General features: G+C 50.9%; 1 protein-coding gene across 5 annotated transcripts in view; it reads right to left on the reverse strand.

Annotated features, from left to right (window-relative positions):
• Nucleotides 1-1,645: 1,645 nt before the first annotated feature.
• The window catches only part of FUBP3 (far upstream element binding protein 3), a 49,188-nt gene continuing 32,215 nt past the window's right edge, over nt 1,646-18,618 (reverse strand). For 4 of the 5 annotated variants that reach the window (XM_019728856.3, XM_019728855.3, XM_088793199.1 and 1 more), the window contains 11 exons: nt 17,856-17,960; nt 16,452-16,554; nt 15,564-15,664; nt 13,238-13,379; nt 9,428-9,588; nt 8,593-8,666; nt 8,169-8,249; nt 7,894-7,970; nt 5,174-5,245; nt 3,908-4,035; nt 1,646-2,982 (listed from right to left, as the gene is read on the reverse strand). In XM_019728856.3, coding sequence (XP_019584415.1) covers nt 2,974-2,982; nt 3,908-4,035; nt 5,174-5,245; nt 7,894-7,970; nt 8,169-8,249; nt 8,593-8,666; nt 9,428-9,588; nt 13,238-13,379; nt 15,564-15,664; nt 16,452-16,554; nt 17,856-17,960 — 1,053 coding nt within the window. In that variant the 3' untranslated portion in view covers nt 1,646-2,973. The remainder of the gene's footprint in view (nt 2,983-3,907; nt 4,036-5,173; nt 5,246-7,893; nt 7,971-8,168; nt 8,250-8,592; nt 8,667-9,427; nt 9,589-13,237; nt 13,380-15,563; nt 15,665-16,451; nt 16,555-17,855; nt 17,961-18,618) is intronic. The other variant, XM_019728858.3, reaches the window with a different exon arrangement.

Genomic DNA, 18,618 nt, shown 5'->3' on the forward strand with positions numbered 1-18,618 from the left:
CCCCCTCAATAAAAGGTTGCATCAGAGAGAAAGAGAGAGAGATTTCCATAATTTATAGTATGGGCATTTCACTGGGGACAAGCGCTAATCTGTACTTACCGATACATTTAAGAAAATGCATCCTCCCGCAAGCCTGCACCATTTATGACTCTTGGCACAAACCGCAATACTCAGTCTTCAATTAAGGGACACCTTAGGGTTCATTATCACACAATCGCTCCCTGTGAACCATGCCAAATGCTGTTTTGGCACAGAGCTTGGAAGATGAATTAGAAGGAAGTCTTCTCTGTAATGCCCTCCCTAATTCCCATCCCATCATCAGCGTTTATGCCCTCCTCTTGCTCGACCCCCTCCTTCTTTTCAAGTGGCTTTTACTATTCAATTTCTCAACGTCAAACTCGATTCTCTAGAGGTGGAGTTAAAGATGCCCCATCTCCTTTTTGTCTTCCGGCTCTCAACAGGCCTCAGAATGGCTGCAGATGGGCTGCTCTCCACACCCCTTTTTGGCCTAAAGGAGCCACAGATGCTTTTTTTCCCCTCCTCTTAGAGCTTGGGGTAGAGAAAACGGACCAGAATTGGAAACACACACACACACACACACACACACACACACACACACACGAAGCATGAGCCATAAGGAGGGTTCTAAACAGGATCCTAACAGCACCGGGAATCTAAATGGAGAGACGATGCACGTGTAAAGCCAGCAGCGAAGGCAGGGCGTGTTCAAATATTAACGTAGAGAGCTTGGTACAAAGCCGGTGGCTGCTTCCATCCACAGGAGGGGAGGAAAGCAAGGAGTTGGAGGCAGATTTATTCCTAGTAGCCCTCTAGCCCAGGGCCTGCACTGTCATAGCATGTCCTGAAACTGCAGGACCCTCCAGGATTTAAATCTATTGGTAAGGACACCCCATTTTTGTTTCCTTAATGAAAACAAAACCAAATGAGCACATTTGCTGGCACTTACCAGCTCTCTCCCCAGCTCCCACAGCAGGAGCACAGGGCTGAGAACAAATGCCACCTATGACACAGCACAGGCTGAGTGCTGGGGACAGGGAACGGGTCACAGGTGGCAGCAGCCAGAGGGACACGTGCCAGGTGATGGTGGAAGGGGCGGCCAAGGCACCAGGCCAAGACCAGTTTAGGTGCGAGTTTCTTAGGCGGGCTGGGGAAGCAGGTGGAGGGGCGAGGGGGGAACCGTGCTGACTCAGTTACCGGAATGTGTGGATGATCAAAGCCTCTGCATTGGGACTCCCTTAAAGGAACCTTCCAGCTCCACTTCCGATGACAGCGCCTCTGCCCGAGGAAACTGTTACTGACTACTCCATGTCACGCCCACATCAAGAGACTGACAGGTGAGCTTAGATGTCACAGGTAAGGGGGGGCCGGCTGGCGGTAACCAAGGCTCTCAAGTCAAACTGTCAAATTATACATTAAAATAAAATTAGCTTAATGAAGTAGCCAGCAATCTAGGTTGTGCGCCAACTAAGTCAGGCTGATGCAGCGCAGCAAGGCAATCGGCTAAGAACGGCAAGAACTCTCGCTTTTTGCTTTTTATTTCAGGTGACAGCAGGCAGGGGCTGGGAGTCGTGGGGTTCAGGGATGGGGGGGGGCACAAGTGAATGGAAAGCAAACAGACTAAAAATACTTCGCCCACAAGATGACTCGTGGAAATTTTATTATATAGAGTGTAAAATGAATTGCCAGTCAAATAAAAAGAACACTTTTTCTTTTAAAACAACATGCATAACATTTTTCCAACTGCCTTTTTTAATAGTTAGACATTTCAAGCATTATAAGGAAAATAAGGAGAAAAAAACCAGAAATGGTAACTTCAGTACATTTCAAACGGAATGTCCCTCAGGTCAATTAAAAATGCAAGAAAAAATAGCTTCAATTCCGTTTTTCTTTCCTTTAAAAATACATGTTATCTGTACAAGAAACCACTACAGTAAACATTGGAAATCATATTATCCCTTTTATTAAATCAAAATTATTTAATTCATAATTGTGGTTAATACTAGATTTGTTTATTCATCTAGTTAATTTGACAAATATTAAAAATATTTAAAAGAAAAAGCAAAGAACGCTTTGCAATTAAAAATAGTTACTACATTTTTATGCGTTTTAATGTTCCACAGTGTTTGTTAAAAGTTATATCGAATTTCTTTTTAATATTAAAAATAACAGTATTTATATTTCTGAGAGAATAGAGAAAGGTTTTTTGTTTTGTTTTTAAAACAAGCTTGGAGGTCTTAGATACACAATTGCAACCGGTAATGGAGACATGAAAAAAACGTATGCTAAACACATGAACACATTTTTATATTACCCTTTAGAACTCTAGAAATTATACAAACCCTATAAAATGTCCCTCCCAATCCCCGTTGGACAGCAATACAATTACCTGTCTCAATTCAGAATTCACATAATTAATTACAATACATAGTAGTTGTTTTTTTAAAAAATGCAATAAAACCAGACAGCCAAGATACAAGAAATTAGAAGTAAAACATTTAATGAATTTACACATTTAAGAATATTTAAATACTGTTTAAAAATTTTTAAAAAGAATTTGTTACATACCACCTAAGACTTCCAAGCCATTTTCTGTTGCAACAGAAAAAACTGTAAATAAAACGACACGCAAAAAAAAAGAAACGGAACAAAACACACCATGTTGAAATGTCACTGCTCTGAGGCATTCTGGTGCCTGAATTTGCAGGTATTGCTCCAAAAAGAATCCCAGAGCTTCCACATTTGAAATAACAAAAATAATGAAACAAAATTACCAGCAATTTTTAGTAACTAATTTTCCGATTTTTAGAAAAATTCTGTTAATCTAAATATAGTGTTTCACAGAATAAAACAAAGGTTCTTCATCAAAAGGTTTGCAAATCTAAAAACCTCTGTTACAAACAGGTTTCCGCTCACAATGATTTCGGGGTGGGGGGGAGCCGCAGGTCACTTGTCCTACTGTTCCTGTGGAAGGAAGGGGAGAAGTCAGCCTGTGGTGGCACTCTTGGTGCTTGTGTTGTCTGGGGCTCTGTCAGCAGGAGGTGACAGGTCACCCTGTGCCCTCTGGCTCCACAAACCAGCCAGTGTCTCAGCACTTTCCCCGGCCTCCCCTCCCATCAGGGGCTCTGGCCCAGACAAAACCTCTCTTGAACAGGAGGCCCTGGGGCGTCTCTTTTCTAGGGAGACGGGGTGGGGAGAAGGGAGTGATACTTCTGTCACCACCAGCCGGGACACCCGTTTCTACTGGGCCTAGGCACAGATGGCCACTGTGGCAGTGAGGTGGCCCACCAGCATTAGGTCCAGGACCTCAGGTCACCTGGAATATGCCAGTGGGATCATTGGGCCCCCTTCCCCACAATAGGAAATCCGTCTTTGGCCTCTGATTGGACAGAGCCCTCCAGGTTTCTATGCAGGACGGAGAAGATCTGGCACCCTGCCCTGCCAGCTCTCAGAGGGTGTGGACTGGCCTGTTTCCTCCGCTCCCCCATGACTGCGGGGGCGAGGGTGACAGCCTGGCCACACCACTCTGCAAGAGCAGTCACGGGCGTGAGCTCCACATTCCCTCCTCGCAGTGCCAAGCCTGCCCAGCCATCGAAGCTTGGCTCTCTCCTGTATAGTTGGGGAAACTGAGTGCCACTCAGCACTGTGGCCTGTGGCCTGGACTTGAGGGAAGATCAGGCACTTCCTTGGAGGAATTCCTCTCCCACTTGCGCCCAATCTTGTTCACCCTGGGAGAGCGGGCCAAGGTGGTTGCAGCTGGGTTCTCAGCAGGCAGCGGCCATGCCGAGGGGCACTGGGGCCCGAGCTGTCCACCAGGCACACGCAGCAGACAGCAGAGGGGTTACGGCTGGTCTGGGAAGTCTCGGCAGTGCTGGGATCAGCTACGCACCTGGCTGTGGGCCTGAGCTTGCCCTAACGTCTGCCCGTAGAAAGCGACCTGCTGTCTGTAATATTCCGCCCAGGCCATTGTGTAGTCCGGTGGGGAGCTGGCCTGAGGAGCAGCACTGGCAGCGTGACCTGATGGACGAAGGCAAAAACGGGGTTATAAGGAGTGGGGACGCACTTAGGGGAAGCGATGGGTGCCTGGAGGGATCCCTTCCCGAAGGCTCTGAGGCATCGTAACCAGCGGCTGACGCTCCCCCTGGACGCCAGTGAGGCGCCGCCCAAGTGCTCGCTGCAAAGAGTGCGGTTAGCCTTTTGCTGCTGGTCCCCGCTCCGCCCTACAGGGCCTTCAGAAGCATCTTCTCTGCGAATTCACAGGCTTTGCGTCTGCCTGCCCGCCCAGTCAGGGCCCAGTGCGGGCAGGGGAGCACCTGGCTCGGGCACGTGCGTGCGTGCAGGTGCGCAGGGTGCCGCCCCCACAGAGGGCTGGAAATTCAGGCCCACGTGTGTCTGGGAGCCTGGATTGGGGGGGGTCTGGGGAAGACCCGACATTTGGACTTTTGCCAGGCGCTCCAGGTGACAATGACCTCCCGGCCCCTGGCACCAATGAGGATTCCAAAGACCAGCGCTTCCAACCACAAGTAACACCCTGCAGACTCAGCCCCGAGCCCCTCTCCCCACACATGCGCACGCCAGGCTCAGCAGGACGGGCTCAGTACATGGAGGACTTAGTACTGACTTGCAATGATTCACCTGGATTTTTTTAGTTCACAGTTTTCCTCCTTTTAAAAAAAGGCCGGTTTGGTTTCTGGTAGTTAAGAAAATGAGCTAACTGTAGAAGAAAAGCGAACACCTCAGCACCCATTCCAACTTTAGACCCTGCATTCCACCATCTTTTCTCTTCACCTGCCTTCAAATGGCCAAAAAGAGCCGGGCAGTGGCAAGACAGGGAGGAGGACACCAGCTGGTCTGCGTCCTGGCCACGCAGTGTTAAGGGGACTGGGACAGCGGTCCCCAGCCCCCCAGTTGAGGAGCCAGCCCACCTCCAGGCCCTCTGGGGCCCAGAAGCAGAAGGGGAGGATGAGGGAAAGACAAACTGCCACACCACGTCTCCTCTGACAGACGCAGGGGCAGCGAGAGACAAAGGTGTGCATCGACACTGAGTCACGGGGCCAGCGTTAAAGAAAAACGGTGGCAGGGAGGCTCGGACAGTGAAGTCTACAGGCTTGGGGCTCTGAGCGGGCCTGCTCGGTGGGAAGGCCAGTGCACTCACTCTGTTTTTTGTAATAGTCTTCCCAGGCCTTGCTGTAGTCGGGCTGGCTGCTCTGCGGCTGGCTCTGTTGGCCTGTGCGAAGAACACAAAAGCAGTCAGGCCCCCAGCCTGGCCACTCCAGGCCCTGCTCTGACTCCCTCGCTCACTAGCCCCTGGGCCACACACCTCTGAAGCCCGCCCCCGGCTCCGTGGCCTGGGAAGAAGGTGGCAGCAGGCTGGTCATGGAGGTGACATGTCAACACCCAAGAGGGCCTCCACCCAGGTTGGGGTGGCTAGAGGGGTGGGGGGTTGGCGATGCAACTAAGATCCCTGAGATGCTGGGAGGACTGTGCCAACTGCTGCCCCTCAAGGACGTCCATCGGAACAGGCTCGACCCCCTTCAGATGGGGCTGCAGCTGCGGGGGAACAGAGCCCCGGGGGCCAGACTACCGTCTAGGTCCCTGGATCAGCCTTCAAATGGAACAGAGTCCAAATGGCACTGAGCACTCTTCACCTGGCCCCTTCTGTTCAGAGACTGATGGCTTCCCCTCTGGACAAACAGTGTAGCAAACACGTGGGAACTGTCCAGAGTGTGCTCAAGGTGATGACAGAAAGACGAGGTCCACACAGTGAGGGGCTGATGGCAGCAGCACGCACCCGACACAATCTAGCCTCCTGCCGTTTGGGGCAGGAGCAGGGGAAAGGATGCGTGGCTTGCTCCCGCCCTCCTCGTCCAAGCATACACCGGGCGGCGTTCTCTATGTGGCACGGGCAGGAGAGATGAGGTGGGGGGAGGAGGAGAGCAGCCGCCGCCTGCCCAGGAGCATAACGAGGGTTAAAAGACAACTGGCGACACATGGGGACCTTGCTCCCTGCCGAGGTCAGGCTGGCTGCGTGCCCACCCGCTCAGGCCCCTTCAACGTCTCCTGTTAGAATCAGGCTGCAGCAGCAAGGACATGCCAGCAGACACATTTCACAGCAAAATGTTCTCCGTGCTAGTTAATAAAGACTGCGAGGACGAGCACAGGCTGGGTGTGGGGCTGGGGAAAGAAACGAGGTGGGGGCAAACAAGGGAGAAGAGCCTGCCCTCCTTCCACCAGCGCCGGCCGGGACTCGGGCCGGCACACTAACAGCAGAAGGACCTGGTTTTGGGGAGGGCTAGGAGTGAGGGATGTGGGCAGCAAGAACTCGTCGCTCAGACACGGAAGGAGGGTGTGGGCAAGCAGGAGTTTTCTTCCAAACAAGATTTCACTGACCAAAACCAATTTTCAATTTCTAAATCTCCCGAATAAACCAACAAAGCTCAAGACCAGTGGTGAGCGGGCAAAGACCCAGGCGTTCCTGTGTCTCCTTAGTCACCCGGTGTGCATGAGCTGTCTGGGCTGCAGGCGGGTGGGCCTCTCCAGGACCATGCCCCCCAGAGCGTCAATGAAATGACGGGTACTCCCCACAGTCTAGGGCCTCTCACAGGTCCTGTACCGGACAATGGGACAAATGGGAACTCGACCAGCTCACCTCTCGTCTTGGGGGCACCCTCCAATCAGAACAGGAGGAAACAAAACACAGGCAGGGTCCAGGATACAGTGTCCAGTGAAATGGGGTGTACAATCTAGGTGGTGTGTGGGTGTTCATGAACTTTAAAATATTCTACACGTTTAAGACCATTCATAAGGAAATATTGGGGAAGGAAAATGTCAACCATTCAATGTCCGAGCTCGCAGCTACTTTGGAAACCCTTCATTTCACAGCCGACAACACTGGATACCACAGGAGGGGAGTGGGCCTGATGTTGCACAGCCCTGGCCTCCGGACCCCGTGGGTGGTCCTCTTCACCAGGGTCCTGGGGCAGGGCTGCTCGGCCAGCACTCTGCTCAAGGGGGAAGCGCGCTAGGCCCCAGGCTCAGTGCCCATGAGCAAGATTGCGACAATGGTCCTGCAGCCTCGGGCGCAGGCAGGACAATGCACCTAATGACCACCTTCCCAACACAGCGGGCCCTCCACAGGGTCAGAACAACCGGAGGTCAGGTGTCCGTTTTGTTTCTTTGCAGGCCTTGCAAGACGGGCCCCACCAGCAATAAACTCCAGAACGAGTCCTAAGGCGAACGTGGGGGCCGGAGAGTAGGGAGCAGGTTTGGTTCCACCAGATCGTCTGTTCTCTTTTACAACCAGTTTTCTCAGTGAGGTGTCCCTCAGCAGAGCTCATTTGCTAATTTGCGTTTTCCGAAAAGCTCAGAAAACAGAAAGAGCCCCTTTCTAAGATCGTGCTGGAGACAAGAGGGAGCCGGTCACCTTGAGACCAGAGGAGAAGAGTGGGAAGGGTACCCAGCAGGCAGGGACAGCCCAGGAGGACACAGGGTGAGGGGGAAGAGCTGTGGGCGGGAGGGAGCAGACGGCCTCGGCCTCGGGTCAAACCACACCCTCCAACGGCCACAGGCGTTTCTGACCCATTCTTGGAAAAGAAGTGACAGAAGTCTACAGCTCCGAGAAGGACAGAGTCAATGGGAAAGAGAGGACTGAGAAGCTGGGCCAGGAGAGCCAGCCCCTCCGCCCTGCCCAGCTGGAGGCTGGTGCCACTTCCACAGAAACCTCCTTCTGCACGTGGGCATCTCCCAGCTCACGTGGGGCCTGCTGAGGGCTCCCGATGCCTCTGGGGAGGGGCATCCTGGGTCTGTTGGGGCCCAGCAGCCCCTCAGGCCCTTCCTGGGGGTGTGCACAGTCCCACCCCCTCCAGAGAGACTTACTTGGGACTTGCTGTGCAGGCTGCTGCCACGCCTGGTAGGTGCTGCCCCAGCCCTGGGTCAGAAAAGCCGGAGGACCACTGTGGAGAACAAGAGTCACTTGTTCCAGTGGGGGTCACATCCCCTCCGCACCTGGGCCCACCTCCCGCCACCCGTCATCTGTTTCTTCACTGCTCACACCCCCACCCCAGGCAATGGTCCCCGCTGACAGTGGCCAGCTGGCCCGACCCTAGTCCTGACTGAGAACCCCCTGGACGGAGTAAGAGCAGGTCACTCACCTCACAGGGGTGCTGTGGGGGTTTCCATTCACTTTAGCAGCAATGTTGGGGAAGCAGCCTGAGCTCCTTGGAGGAAAGGCGCTGAAAGAATGTGAAAAACAAAGAAAGACCAAGAGCTGAGGACCCAAGGACGAAAAAGCTTTTGCCAAAACCTCCGCTCCCCCAGTCCCAGGGCGTTGCACACCGCTGGGGATGCCGGGCAGTGACAAGGAGACCCTCTGCCCCCTGGGAAGGCTCTCAGCCCTGCACTGGTCAGTGAGCTATGGCCAGGCCAGAGGGTGACGGGTAAAGATGAGTCATGTCCACCCCCAGAATTCCAGGCTTGGGCAGCACTCCCTGGAAGGAGCTGGAAAGGAGGACCCCTTGGGGGCTGGGGGGGGAGGGAGGGGGGTTCTCCCAGGTGAGACGGATGCAGAAGACTCACTTCTGATGGGGAGCCGCAGGCGGCTGGCTGAAGGGGCTCTGTCCAAAGGCTCCAGGTGCTCCCAGACTGGTCCCCTGTCGCGGCACAAAAGGACTGTCACTTCCTGTGGGATGCACCCCTGCCCTCTGCCCGGCCCCCCGAGGCACACCACAGCGTTTGGGGAGCCAGGGAAGTGAAGACGCCCTGCAGCCCTTGCACTAGCCTTCCTCCCCACAGCAGACCTGATCTGAGAAGTGGCTTCTACCCTCGAGTGACCAACACCACCACACAGCCAATACTGGCACCACCACATCTGCCCTAGCATGTCACCCTGGGGGTAGGGACCAACCTGCTTGACTCTCCCGTCAATTTAGGCTGGCCCACGGCTCTTTCTGCCATTCTACGTCCCCTTGGAGGTGAGCAGTGGCCAATCTGTCCTCCATCAACACTCCCTTTCTTTATCTGCTTTGAGGTGCCTGAAACTAAAGCCAGAGTCAATGAAAGCTGCCTGCAGGGCTGGCCGCCAGGGCAATGCCAGCGGGAGTCCCGGGACCGTGCTGGGGAAAAGGCTGCCGCCCCAGCTGCTCATCTAAGCTTGCCGGGGACATGGCTCTGGGGCCTGAGCTGCGCAGGCCTTGGTGGGTTCTGCCCGAGGTTTCCTCATCATGTCTGGGCCTGGCCCTGGTAACCCTGGGCCACAATCTTCCCCTCGGCAAAGTGGGAGGGGGTGCGCTCACATGATGTGAGGACTGAAAGGCACAGGAAATACAAGGTTCTGGGGAAAAAGAGGTACCTTGGACATCCACCAGAAAATCCAGCTATTAGTAAGCTGGTGGGGAAAGGACCTTGTACGTACGCCAACTTTCTCATCTATGAGATGTCTGGCCACCTCGATCTGTTGAGGAATCCCCCTGATGGTGAATATTCGCAGGTTGGGGTCGGTGTTGGGAGGGGGGTTCCGCTGAAGCTCCACGTGGGCTCCTGACTGCTGGTTTATGCTTTTGATGTTCTCACCCCCTGCAGGCAGGAGGACACAAGACAGAAGAGTAAGTGGCAACAGTGGCAAGCCGCAGCGTCTCACAGCACTCTGCTGCGGAAGAGGAGGGAGGGTCTTTTCTGCATCCTAGCACTCGCCCGGGAGAACAGAGAGGTCCTCTGTTTACTTTAAGCTGGCTCTAACAGAAACCAGGGCTCACTCATTTGCAAAACCAGCTTTAGGATGTGAAGCTGGTCCTTCTCTTTGAGCCAGGATGAGGCCACAGACACCACGTGGCACCTGCTGGTTTTTCTCTCCGAGGCCTCTGCAGAGGCCCGAGCTCAGCCCTTGGCTAGTGCCGCACCCAGCCCAGCGCGAGGCCTCAGCCCGGGAAGGCACTCCATTCCATCCTTCTCAGCACAAGAACAGCGACCTGATGGCCCCTCCGCGGCACAAAGGGGGCCACCGCCCTGCTGCTCTCCCTCCCTCCACAGGTCACACTGACGGCCACAGGACCCAACAATGCCCGGAGCCCACTTGGGCCTTTAATAGCCCATCCTGTCACTTCTCAAGTCCCAGCCTCCTCTGTGGGGGGGACAGGTCTAGACAGAGAGGCAGCCAGAGGATGGGGGTCACAGAGGCCTGGGTGGAGCCAGGCTAATGAAAATTTAGTTGGAGTCTTTGAAAAACCTGTGAGAGTCCCAGTCTCTTAATGAAATTTGTGTAACAAAAGCCCCACCAGTGTAACAATGGTTTGATTCTTCTTTTGAAATTTCACAGAACTTACAGATCAGCTCTGCTCAATTATGCGGGGCAGCCAGAATACAAGGAAAACTCGTAGCACGAAGTTTTGCAAAACTGGAAAAAGACAATCTGTGGGAAATCCGGTCCAGGGGACCAGAGAGCCCCAAATGATCAAAAGCAACGACTAAAGGCCAGTCTCTGTGTCACCCCTCCCCGCCCCGAGTCAAAACTACCCTCCTATGACATTTGTCATTTTCTTTTCACGAGTCCACAATCCTCCACTCTAACCTTCCCTCCACCTCCACGGCAGGAAGATGCAGCTGAACAGCCCGTCAAGGGGGAGGCGAGAGGGGACACCCTGTCCTCACAGCGGGACTCTACAAGCATCAAGAAACAGAGGTTGTGCCCAGCTGTCCGTCCAGCTGTCCTTCCTGAAGACGGCGCGAGTGGTTGCACTATGGGAAGAAACTGGAGACTGAGGGCATTCGGATAAAGCTTTGTTCAGCGGCGGCTTGGATGGCATTCTCAGTTTAGTTAGGGAAGTTTGAAATTTAAAAGCAAATTAAAAAGAAAAAAACAACAAAAAAGCACAACTCAGCAGAACAAAGTTTCGTGTGCAAGATATTCTTCAAGTTCTGCAACAGTTTGAGCAAAGTGTCCCTACATGTCCTACCTCCAGCAAACACGCTTGTCTTGGGGACAGCACTGACCAATGAGAAAGTCCCAAGCCAGTACCTATTGCTCTTCATTCACAGACAGTGAATTTTCTCTTCTTCACACAGTGAAAAATGAGCAACTTCGCTCCTCAGCAACAGCGTTTCGGGGGAGCAGTGGGGAGCCAAGACTCAACACAGACCTTTCCACCACGCGCCCAGCCTCCACCCTTGGAACACACCCGCAGGCCCCAGACGAGCCCCTCCATTCATTGGGCACTTGGCTCAGCAGCCACAGCCCCTCTCCCCCGAGGCCTTGAAGGCATGCTAATAAGGTGAGGGGGCCCCACAAAACTGCACGGGGCCGGAAGGAGTTAATTTAAGTTCATCTTCCTTCAAAATGAGGTCACCAGCTTGGCACATGGTGGCTGTCTACAGACTCATTCAGCAGCCTGCTCCATTCTTCCACCTGATGGGGGGCAGAAGCGACCCACCAGTGGCCCCCCGGCTGGACGTGAAATCGTAAAGCAATTAATCAAACCTGCTAAAAGGCCTGGCTGACAAGAGCAGGGCTGGCCACACTATCTGTCACTATTGCTGTATTTATCATGGAAATCCAGCAGGGGCCCGGGAGGCGCAGCGTCTGTGCGACGGCTGGAGCCTGGGGAGCAGGGCCCGACTGCATGTGGCTCCCTCGCCCTCGCTCCCCCTCACCCACGCGCCTTTCCCAAGGAGGAGGCATGCGTCATGCCAGCTCTTTTTGGGGCAGGGTAAGTACAGAAATCCCCCGCCCCCCGCCAATAAAACTTTTCCTCGGCTTCTCAAGGTTGCGGCCAGAGTCACTGCTTCCTCTGGGAATCACGCAGATGACAAGCTACGAGAGAATGTCCTGTGAACACCGAGGTTTCACTGACTGTGGGACTGTCACAGTGGGGACGGCCAGGCTCTGCCAGTGGCTAGAGACACACTTTCACATGAAAACCTAGTGGTCAAAACGGTTCTCACAGGGCAAACGGTTCTCACAAGACTCTCAACCTACAGGCATCACGGGGATTTACTGTCACGGCAGCCACGCTGCTGGCTGGGGAGTGGGTCTGACCCATCCCAGCATTTGGGCGGCTAACAACATCCATTACACACCCATCAGCACGGACACCCTGCTGGAGAATTAAAACCAACCCACACTGCTCCGATCACCTCTGAGAGGTTAATAATCTGAAACCGACACAGATACAGGAGAGAAACGCTGTGAAAGAGCGTGAGAAACACAGTGTCACAGGCAGGGCTGATTCTGGGAGGTGAGTGACAGGGTCAGGAGGAGGAACTCCCATCCAGGCCCCTCGTGAGGATGTGCTGTGGTGGCCTCAGTGTCTGTTGGTGGGGACATCCCCAAATCACGTTGCATGGAATACTAGCAGCCCCTGACAACTAAGAGATGCCTGGCGATCACAGAAATTGGAGAAACTCTGGGGATAAGGCTGATTTTTATTTACTCAAATACGAGACCCAATGCCAAGTGCAAGTTTCCTGCCGCAGCGGGGCTTTGCTTGGAGCCCACAGAAGCTGAGCCTGCAGCCGGGGAGGGGCCCCAGGAGCCACAGTCCCCTCTCCGCGGCTCCTCTTGGCCCCAAGGCCGGCCCAGATGAAAGAGCCACAATGGCCTAGAAATCTGCCTTGCTTCTCACTGAGGGGTGCAAAGGAGCCCCACCAGCCCTTAACGAGGGTTTCTACCTAATGTTTTCTAAAATGCCTAGAAACAACAAATCAATTTTTATTTTCCTCCACAGGGTGTCTGTTACTCATGGTGAATGTGTTGAAAGTATAAAAACCATTTTCACATGTTGTGTCAATAAAGACCAAATCCCCAAATCCACTGAGGAAAAAAGTGACATAACTTCTCAGAAAGCAGTCTTCACTTGAGGAAATTATCTTAACTGTTCCTCCGAGTTCCTCAGAGGTGAGTTCATTACTAAGCAGCCGACTGACAAACATTCAGAGGCAGACATTCAGCCTGTGCCAGGCGCCTTTTCAACAACTAAGCCGCTTAATGGGCAGTGGGACTTATCGCCTGTCCGTACGCTGTGCCCTCATTCACGAGAAGCCCCATGCAAAGCAGGGCTTTTGCACAAGGGCGCGGCTGCCACGACCTGGCACCTTCAGTCAAGGGCAGCAAACAGACTTGACTTTGTGCCCCAGAGGTACTGTATGTGACCTGTCTGCTCTCAGGTGAAACAGTTGGCGGGGCGGGGGGGGGGGGGGGGGGCCGGACGGGAAGCCAGCAGCAGCCTCTTACCTTTGCCGATGACGAGGCCACACTTATCCGCGGGCACTGTGTATGTTATCTCCTGGATTCCACCAGGGGTACCCACACTCCAGTCGCCACGGCCACGGCCTCTTCCTCTGGCTACTGCGAGGCCTCCAAAGCCATCTCTTTCCTGGGAAGGAAGCAAAGCTCAAGTGAAGATTTCTGCCACTGCCACCAGCACCACTTTCCATCTCCAGGGAGGAGGTTAAGTGACAGGTTGTAATCAACGCCACACATCAGAACCTGAGGTCCTTTCCACATTTCAGATTCTAAAGTGCTCTTTAAAACCAGAATTAACACAAATCACAGGCGTCTTCAAGGAGGACACATGCAGATAAACACGTGGTTGCGTAAACAGCACAAATAGCCCCAACTAAAACAGGCAGCCAGATATAAACTCCTAGGCCTGAAGCCCAAGGATCTTCCCTGGAGTTGGCAGTGCTGGGCACTCCTCCCAGGTGTAGGAGTTGGTTTTCTTCTCAATGCTGGCTGAGGCTGTGCTCTCCTGGGGCTGACACATACTGGGCCTACCAGAAGCCAGACATTAGATGCTGAAAAGCTACGGGCCTTTGAAAGTGTCACATAAGTGGCAATGTATGACTTCTGACACTCCCCTGACCAGGCTCCCATAAAGAACAATTCGGACACTGCTCTATGAGTCAGAACAACTAGTAATCCCACGGCAAAAATGACAAAAGGATTTTAAAGAAAAACCAGTTGTCCCACTCCACCAAAGAGGGAACTAGCCAGGCCAGAACCCGTGATCTGGGGCTGGAGAAGTCCCTGACTCACTGTCACACTGTCCCCACAGCAGAGAGCAAAACCCACATCTGAGAAGATTCCTTTCATTCAACGACAACACATCCCATTCCAGCCTTTGTCCTGAGTCCCTTGGAAGCTGCAGCATTTACATCTTTTCAATATTGAGGGGAAACCTCACTGAGCTGAGCGTTCCTTTCACGGGAGGGAGAAGCTGAACAGACGTGCAACATGGTGAAGAAACGTTTGGCAAAACCTGCCCATATCGATGAAGAGACAAGTGGATGTTGACCCAGAATCTAAACCAGCAGAAAGTGGATAACTGGAGTGCCTTTTTCCTGCCCTGTGCTTTTGGGAGCACCAAATGGCAAGTAAACAAGGTCATTTAGGGATTTATGTTAAAACATACACGCACATAACCAACTTTCTGGGTGTGCCATGGTCTCATGAACAAGGCTGCCCCCTAATCATCTCACAGCCTTTGCAGTTGTGGGTTCACGAACTCTTCCCACTAAAAATGATGTGAGAGCTCATTTAGTGATTCTTTCCTGAACCTGTCTAATCTTGAGACGTGCCTGTGACTCTAGCTGAGACCCAAGCCCAAGTCTTGGATATGCTGATTCAGGAGATCTGGGATGGGGTCTATAAATTCGCTCCTTCAGCATGCATGCCCAGATGACTTAGGGGATCCCATGGGGAGCACCACCTGGGGTAAAACTCTGTTTGCTGCTGAGAAGACTTGGCCTAGAGAGGTTTTGGCAGAGTTGGGCCAACAGTTGCCAATTTCCTGCTTCTTTCTTCAGCTCCGATCGCCCCCAGACTTCCTCAGTCCTAGGTACCTGGGGGGTATGCCAGCCCATCATCAGTTGTAGTGGTTCCCCAGAGGTACCGACAACGGGGGCAGGTGGAGATGCTAACAATATCACACCAGCTTGTTCAAATTCCAGACAAAGAGGTGCACGGAACCCAGTGCAGGAAGACAACTACAAGATGCTGGAGGAGAAGAAAGTGCTTTCTAAAGCTACGATTAGATTTTACTTACAGTTTTATACTAAGTACACTCAACTGTCTGAAACTTGGTCATCTGCACTGTATTTTCCCAAACAGCTTAAAAAGTCAGGCACCTACTGCAGAAAGAAAATCTAGGGGTCTAATATATGGTGATGGAAAGAGAACTGACTCTGGGTGGTGAACACACAATGTGAGACACAGATAATGTATTACAGAATTGTACATCTGAAATCTATGTAACTTTACTAACAAATGTCTCCCCAATAAACTTTAAAGAAAAAAAAAAAAGAAAGTCTAGATTCTGGGATAATAAAGGCAGAAGAGTAATAAACTAGCGGGGGGTGGGGGGTGGGGCGGAGGCAGGAAAGAGACAGCTGTAGAGAAGCTGCTGGTTGTCAGCCTGGAGGGAGATAACTGTCAGGAGCGCGGGTTCCCATGAAGGTGACTTGAGGGGAGGACAGCTCTGTGGTGTGGCCCCACAGCCCCTTGGGACACTTGCCACTTTCTTGGGTGAGGTATGTGAACTCCAGAGGGCCGGACCCACCTGGGCGGTAAGAATAAGCTCGCTGATGACGTGTGCTGCATGCTGACATCGCTCAGGGGCTCCCATGACCTGTGCAGCTCTCTCTGGACTAACCCCATCATCTGCGGGATTAGGAAAAGCCCAACTTTAGAAGAGACAAAGGTCAATCAGATTTCCATCAATATTCCCACCAGAGCTAAAGGAGCAGTCAGGACATCACCAGACTCAGGGCGTCTTGTGGATACGGAAAACGTATGGATACGGCTACGTAGCTTTTCATGGCCCATGCCAATACTTATGCAATTACAGATATTTAAGAAATATATCACTGAAGAAACCAAAACCAAAACCAACCAAACAAAAAAAGGCCAAGGAGAACAGGTGAGCTCTGGCAATAGTTTCCAAAAATTAGCCCACTGTGATGTTTTTCCATCTTCAGAAAAATGACAAAGCTAAAGACACTGGAGACAATTTTGCTTCTAAACATAAATTTATAAAATGTAAAGAATTGTCCTTTATTCTAGTATGTCTGTCCTTTTTTATGGTTTTAAGTTATCTTTTATTTTATGAAATCAAAATAACAGATTATTTTTTAAAGTCTTTACTTGGCAAAATTAAAAATTGGAAATGCTATGTTGATTTCCCCCAATTTTATCAGTCTAAGTGGGGGTGGGGGTAGGGAAGCCCTGGAAACCCCAGGCAGAGTGTTCTGGAACCACAAGGGTAACCAAGCCAGAAAGACATGAGGGCCCAGAGGAGAAACTTAGATTGGTAATTTGGTAACAGAATGTTGCAAAAGAGAGAGAAAAAAACACGTCATAAATGGGATAATTACAAAGTCCTTGAGTTGTTAAGGTGTTTTTTAATTCTTCATAATGCTTAGGGTTTTTGAAAATCATTAAAACCAACCTGGTTTGAACTGAATCCTCACACCAGCGTCATTCTGGATCTTTTTGATCATTTCCCCATTTCTTCCTATTACAATCCCAACAGCAAACCTAGGAACAGACACCTAAGCACAGAAAAACAAAACATCAGAGCTTTTCTATAAACCTGTCTGTTCTGAAAGGATGTTATGTATACACCGTACTTCCTTGAAAATAAGACCGGGTCTTATATTAATTTTTGCTCCAAAAGACGCATTAAGACATATTTTCAGGGGATGTCTTATTTTTTCATGTACAACAATCTACATTTATTCAAATACAGTCATGTCATCTTCTGGAACATCGTCATAACATACTAAGTGTGCCAGTCTGGCTGACGATCTTAACTGGGGTTTATTTTCAGGGAAACACAGAGTGTGTGTGTGTGTGTGTGTGTGTGTGTGTGTGTGTGACAACTTGATTTTTATTATAGTGCATTCCTGGAAATGATATAATAAAGCCTTTTTTTCCTCTTAAAACTATTGTGGTTCATAATTGCATTCCTGCCCATTAAATGAATCCAGTAAGTCTGAGACTTGATCAAAATAGTTATAAAAATGAAGTAAAGAATAAACCTTATAAATAGATAAAAGATTAAAAACAGCTAATTTATCTTCCAAATTCTATGAAATAACATAAATATACCATATACGTGTCCATTATACTAGTGATCCTTTAAAATATTTTTTTCATTTGTTTTTATTGTGGTAAAATATACACAATATATACCCTTCGAGCCATTCATAAGTATACAATTCAGTGGCATTAAATACATTCACAATGTTGTATAACTGTCCCGGATATCTATACCCCAAACCTTTCCATCATCCACAATAAAAACTCTGATCCAGTAAATAGCAACTCCTTTCTCCAGTCCCTAGAAACCTTGATTTTATTTTCTGTCTCTACAAATTTGCCTATTTAGGTATAATTGGAATCATACAATAAATATTTGTCCTTCTGTCTCTGGGCTTATTTTGCTAAGCACGATGTTTGCAAGGCCCATACATGTAGTAGCATATATCAAAATTTCATTCCAAAGCATTGATTTTGATCTCATTCCACCTCACCAATAAATCTGGATTCCAAATTTGATAAAATCACAACAGATCACCATCAGAATTTGGACAATTTGGACTTTGGTCTTCAGCAAAATCTCAAAACCAGGGAGAATGGCCCCACGCCCTGAAAAGCATGCAGCTGGCTCCCCTTACTACGGCTGACTGTCCCAATCTGTCCTCACACCCACCCTGGGAAGCGAGTGAATTCATAAGGTTTCACAGATGAGACAAAAGTTAAATCATTTGCTCAAGGTTAAAGAGCCAACAGACCGGTGACCTACAACCTTTAACCTCATTTTGCCTACTAACCTGTAATTCAAGCATACCTCTATACTGCCTCCTCCCATTCGGGAGGTGTAGTCACTGCGTACACCTCGAAAGTCAGCTTGGTCTTTCTCTCGGATGATCTCTAATACCATTTCTCTTGCTTGCTGTATAAACACAGATAAAAGACACTTATAAAAGACAAAATCCTGAAAAAAGACATGACACCAGGTGAAACCGCAACATGTATTGGGGCTTAAAGACTCAGAAGACGCTCGGCGGTGGGAGAACTCACTCACTGTGTCATTGTTACATGGGAAGGGCGGGCTGCTGGCGAGAGTGGTATATATCAAACCCTAAATGCCAGGTTCTTTACATTGCTCAAAACGTCTGCCCAGACAAGGGCCCACCCTCCTTTAAGCTGCAGTAGGGTCTGCACATCTGTGTTGGGTCCGAGCTTCCTCACTGGCACCCTGAGGTGTTTCCGGCATGTCATTTCGTTCTAGTGAGGGGAGGATTTTCCAAGCGCTCTGACTGTGGGCAGGTTCAAGAGAAGGAGGACATGACGGAGGCATCCATCCCATTGCAAAGGAGCTCCAGGGAGGTAAAGGGAAGAGGCCAGCTGGCAAGCCCTAAAGTACCTTCCAGCACTGAGATCAAATATCCCAATTACTGACTGGCAAGACTATCCCCTGACCCAACTCTCTCCGAGGCACGTTCAGTGTCCTCTCCCCAGAGAACATACTTAAGCCAGCCCACCCACTGTGCCCACACGGTACCAGCCCCCCAGGAACCTGCACCAAGGATCAACTGTGCACGACAACT

Source organism: Rhinolophus sinicus, chromosome 16, assembly GCF_057876585.1.
Source record: "Rhinolophus sinicus isolate RSI-liver-muscle chromosome 16, RSI-T2T, whole genome shotgun sequence".
Lineage (NCBI taxonomy): Eukaryota > Metazoa > Chordata > Mammalia > Chiroptera > Rhinolophidae > Rhinolophus > Rhinolophus sinicus.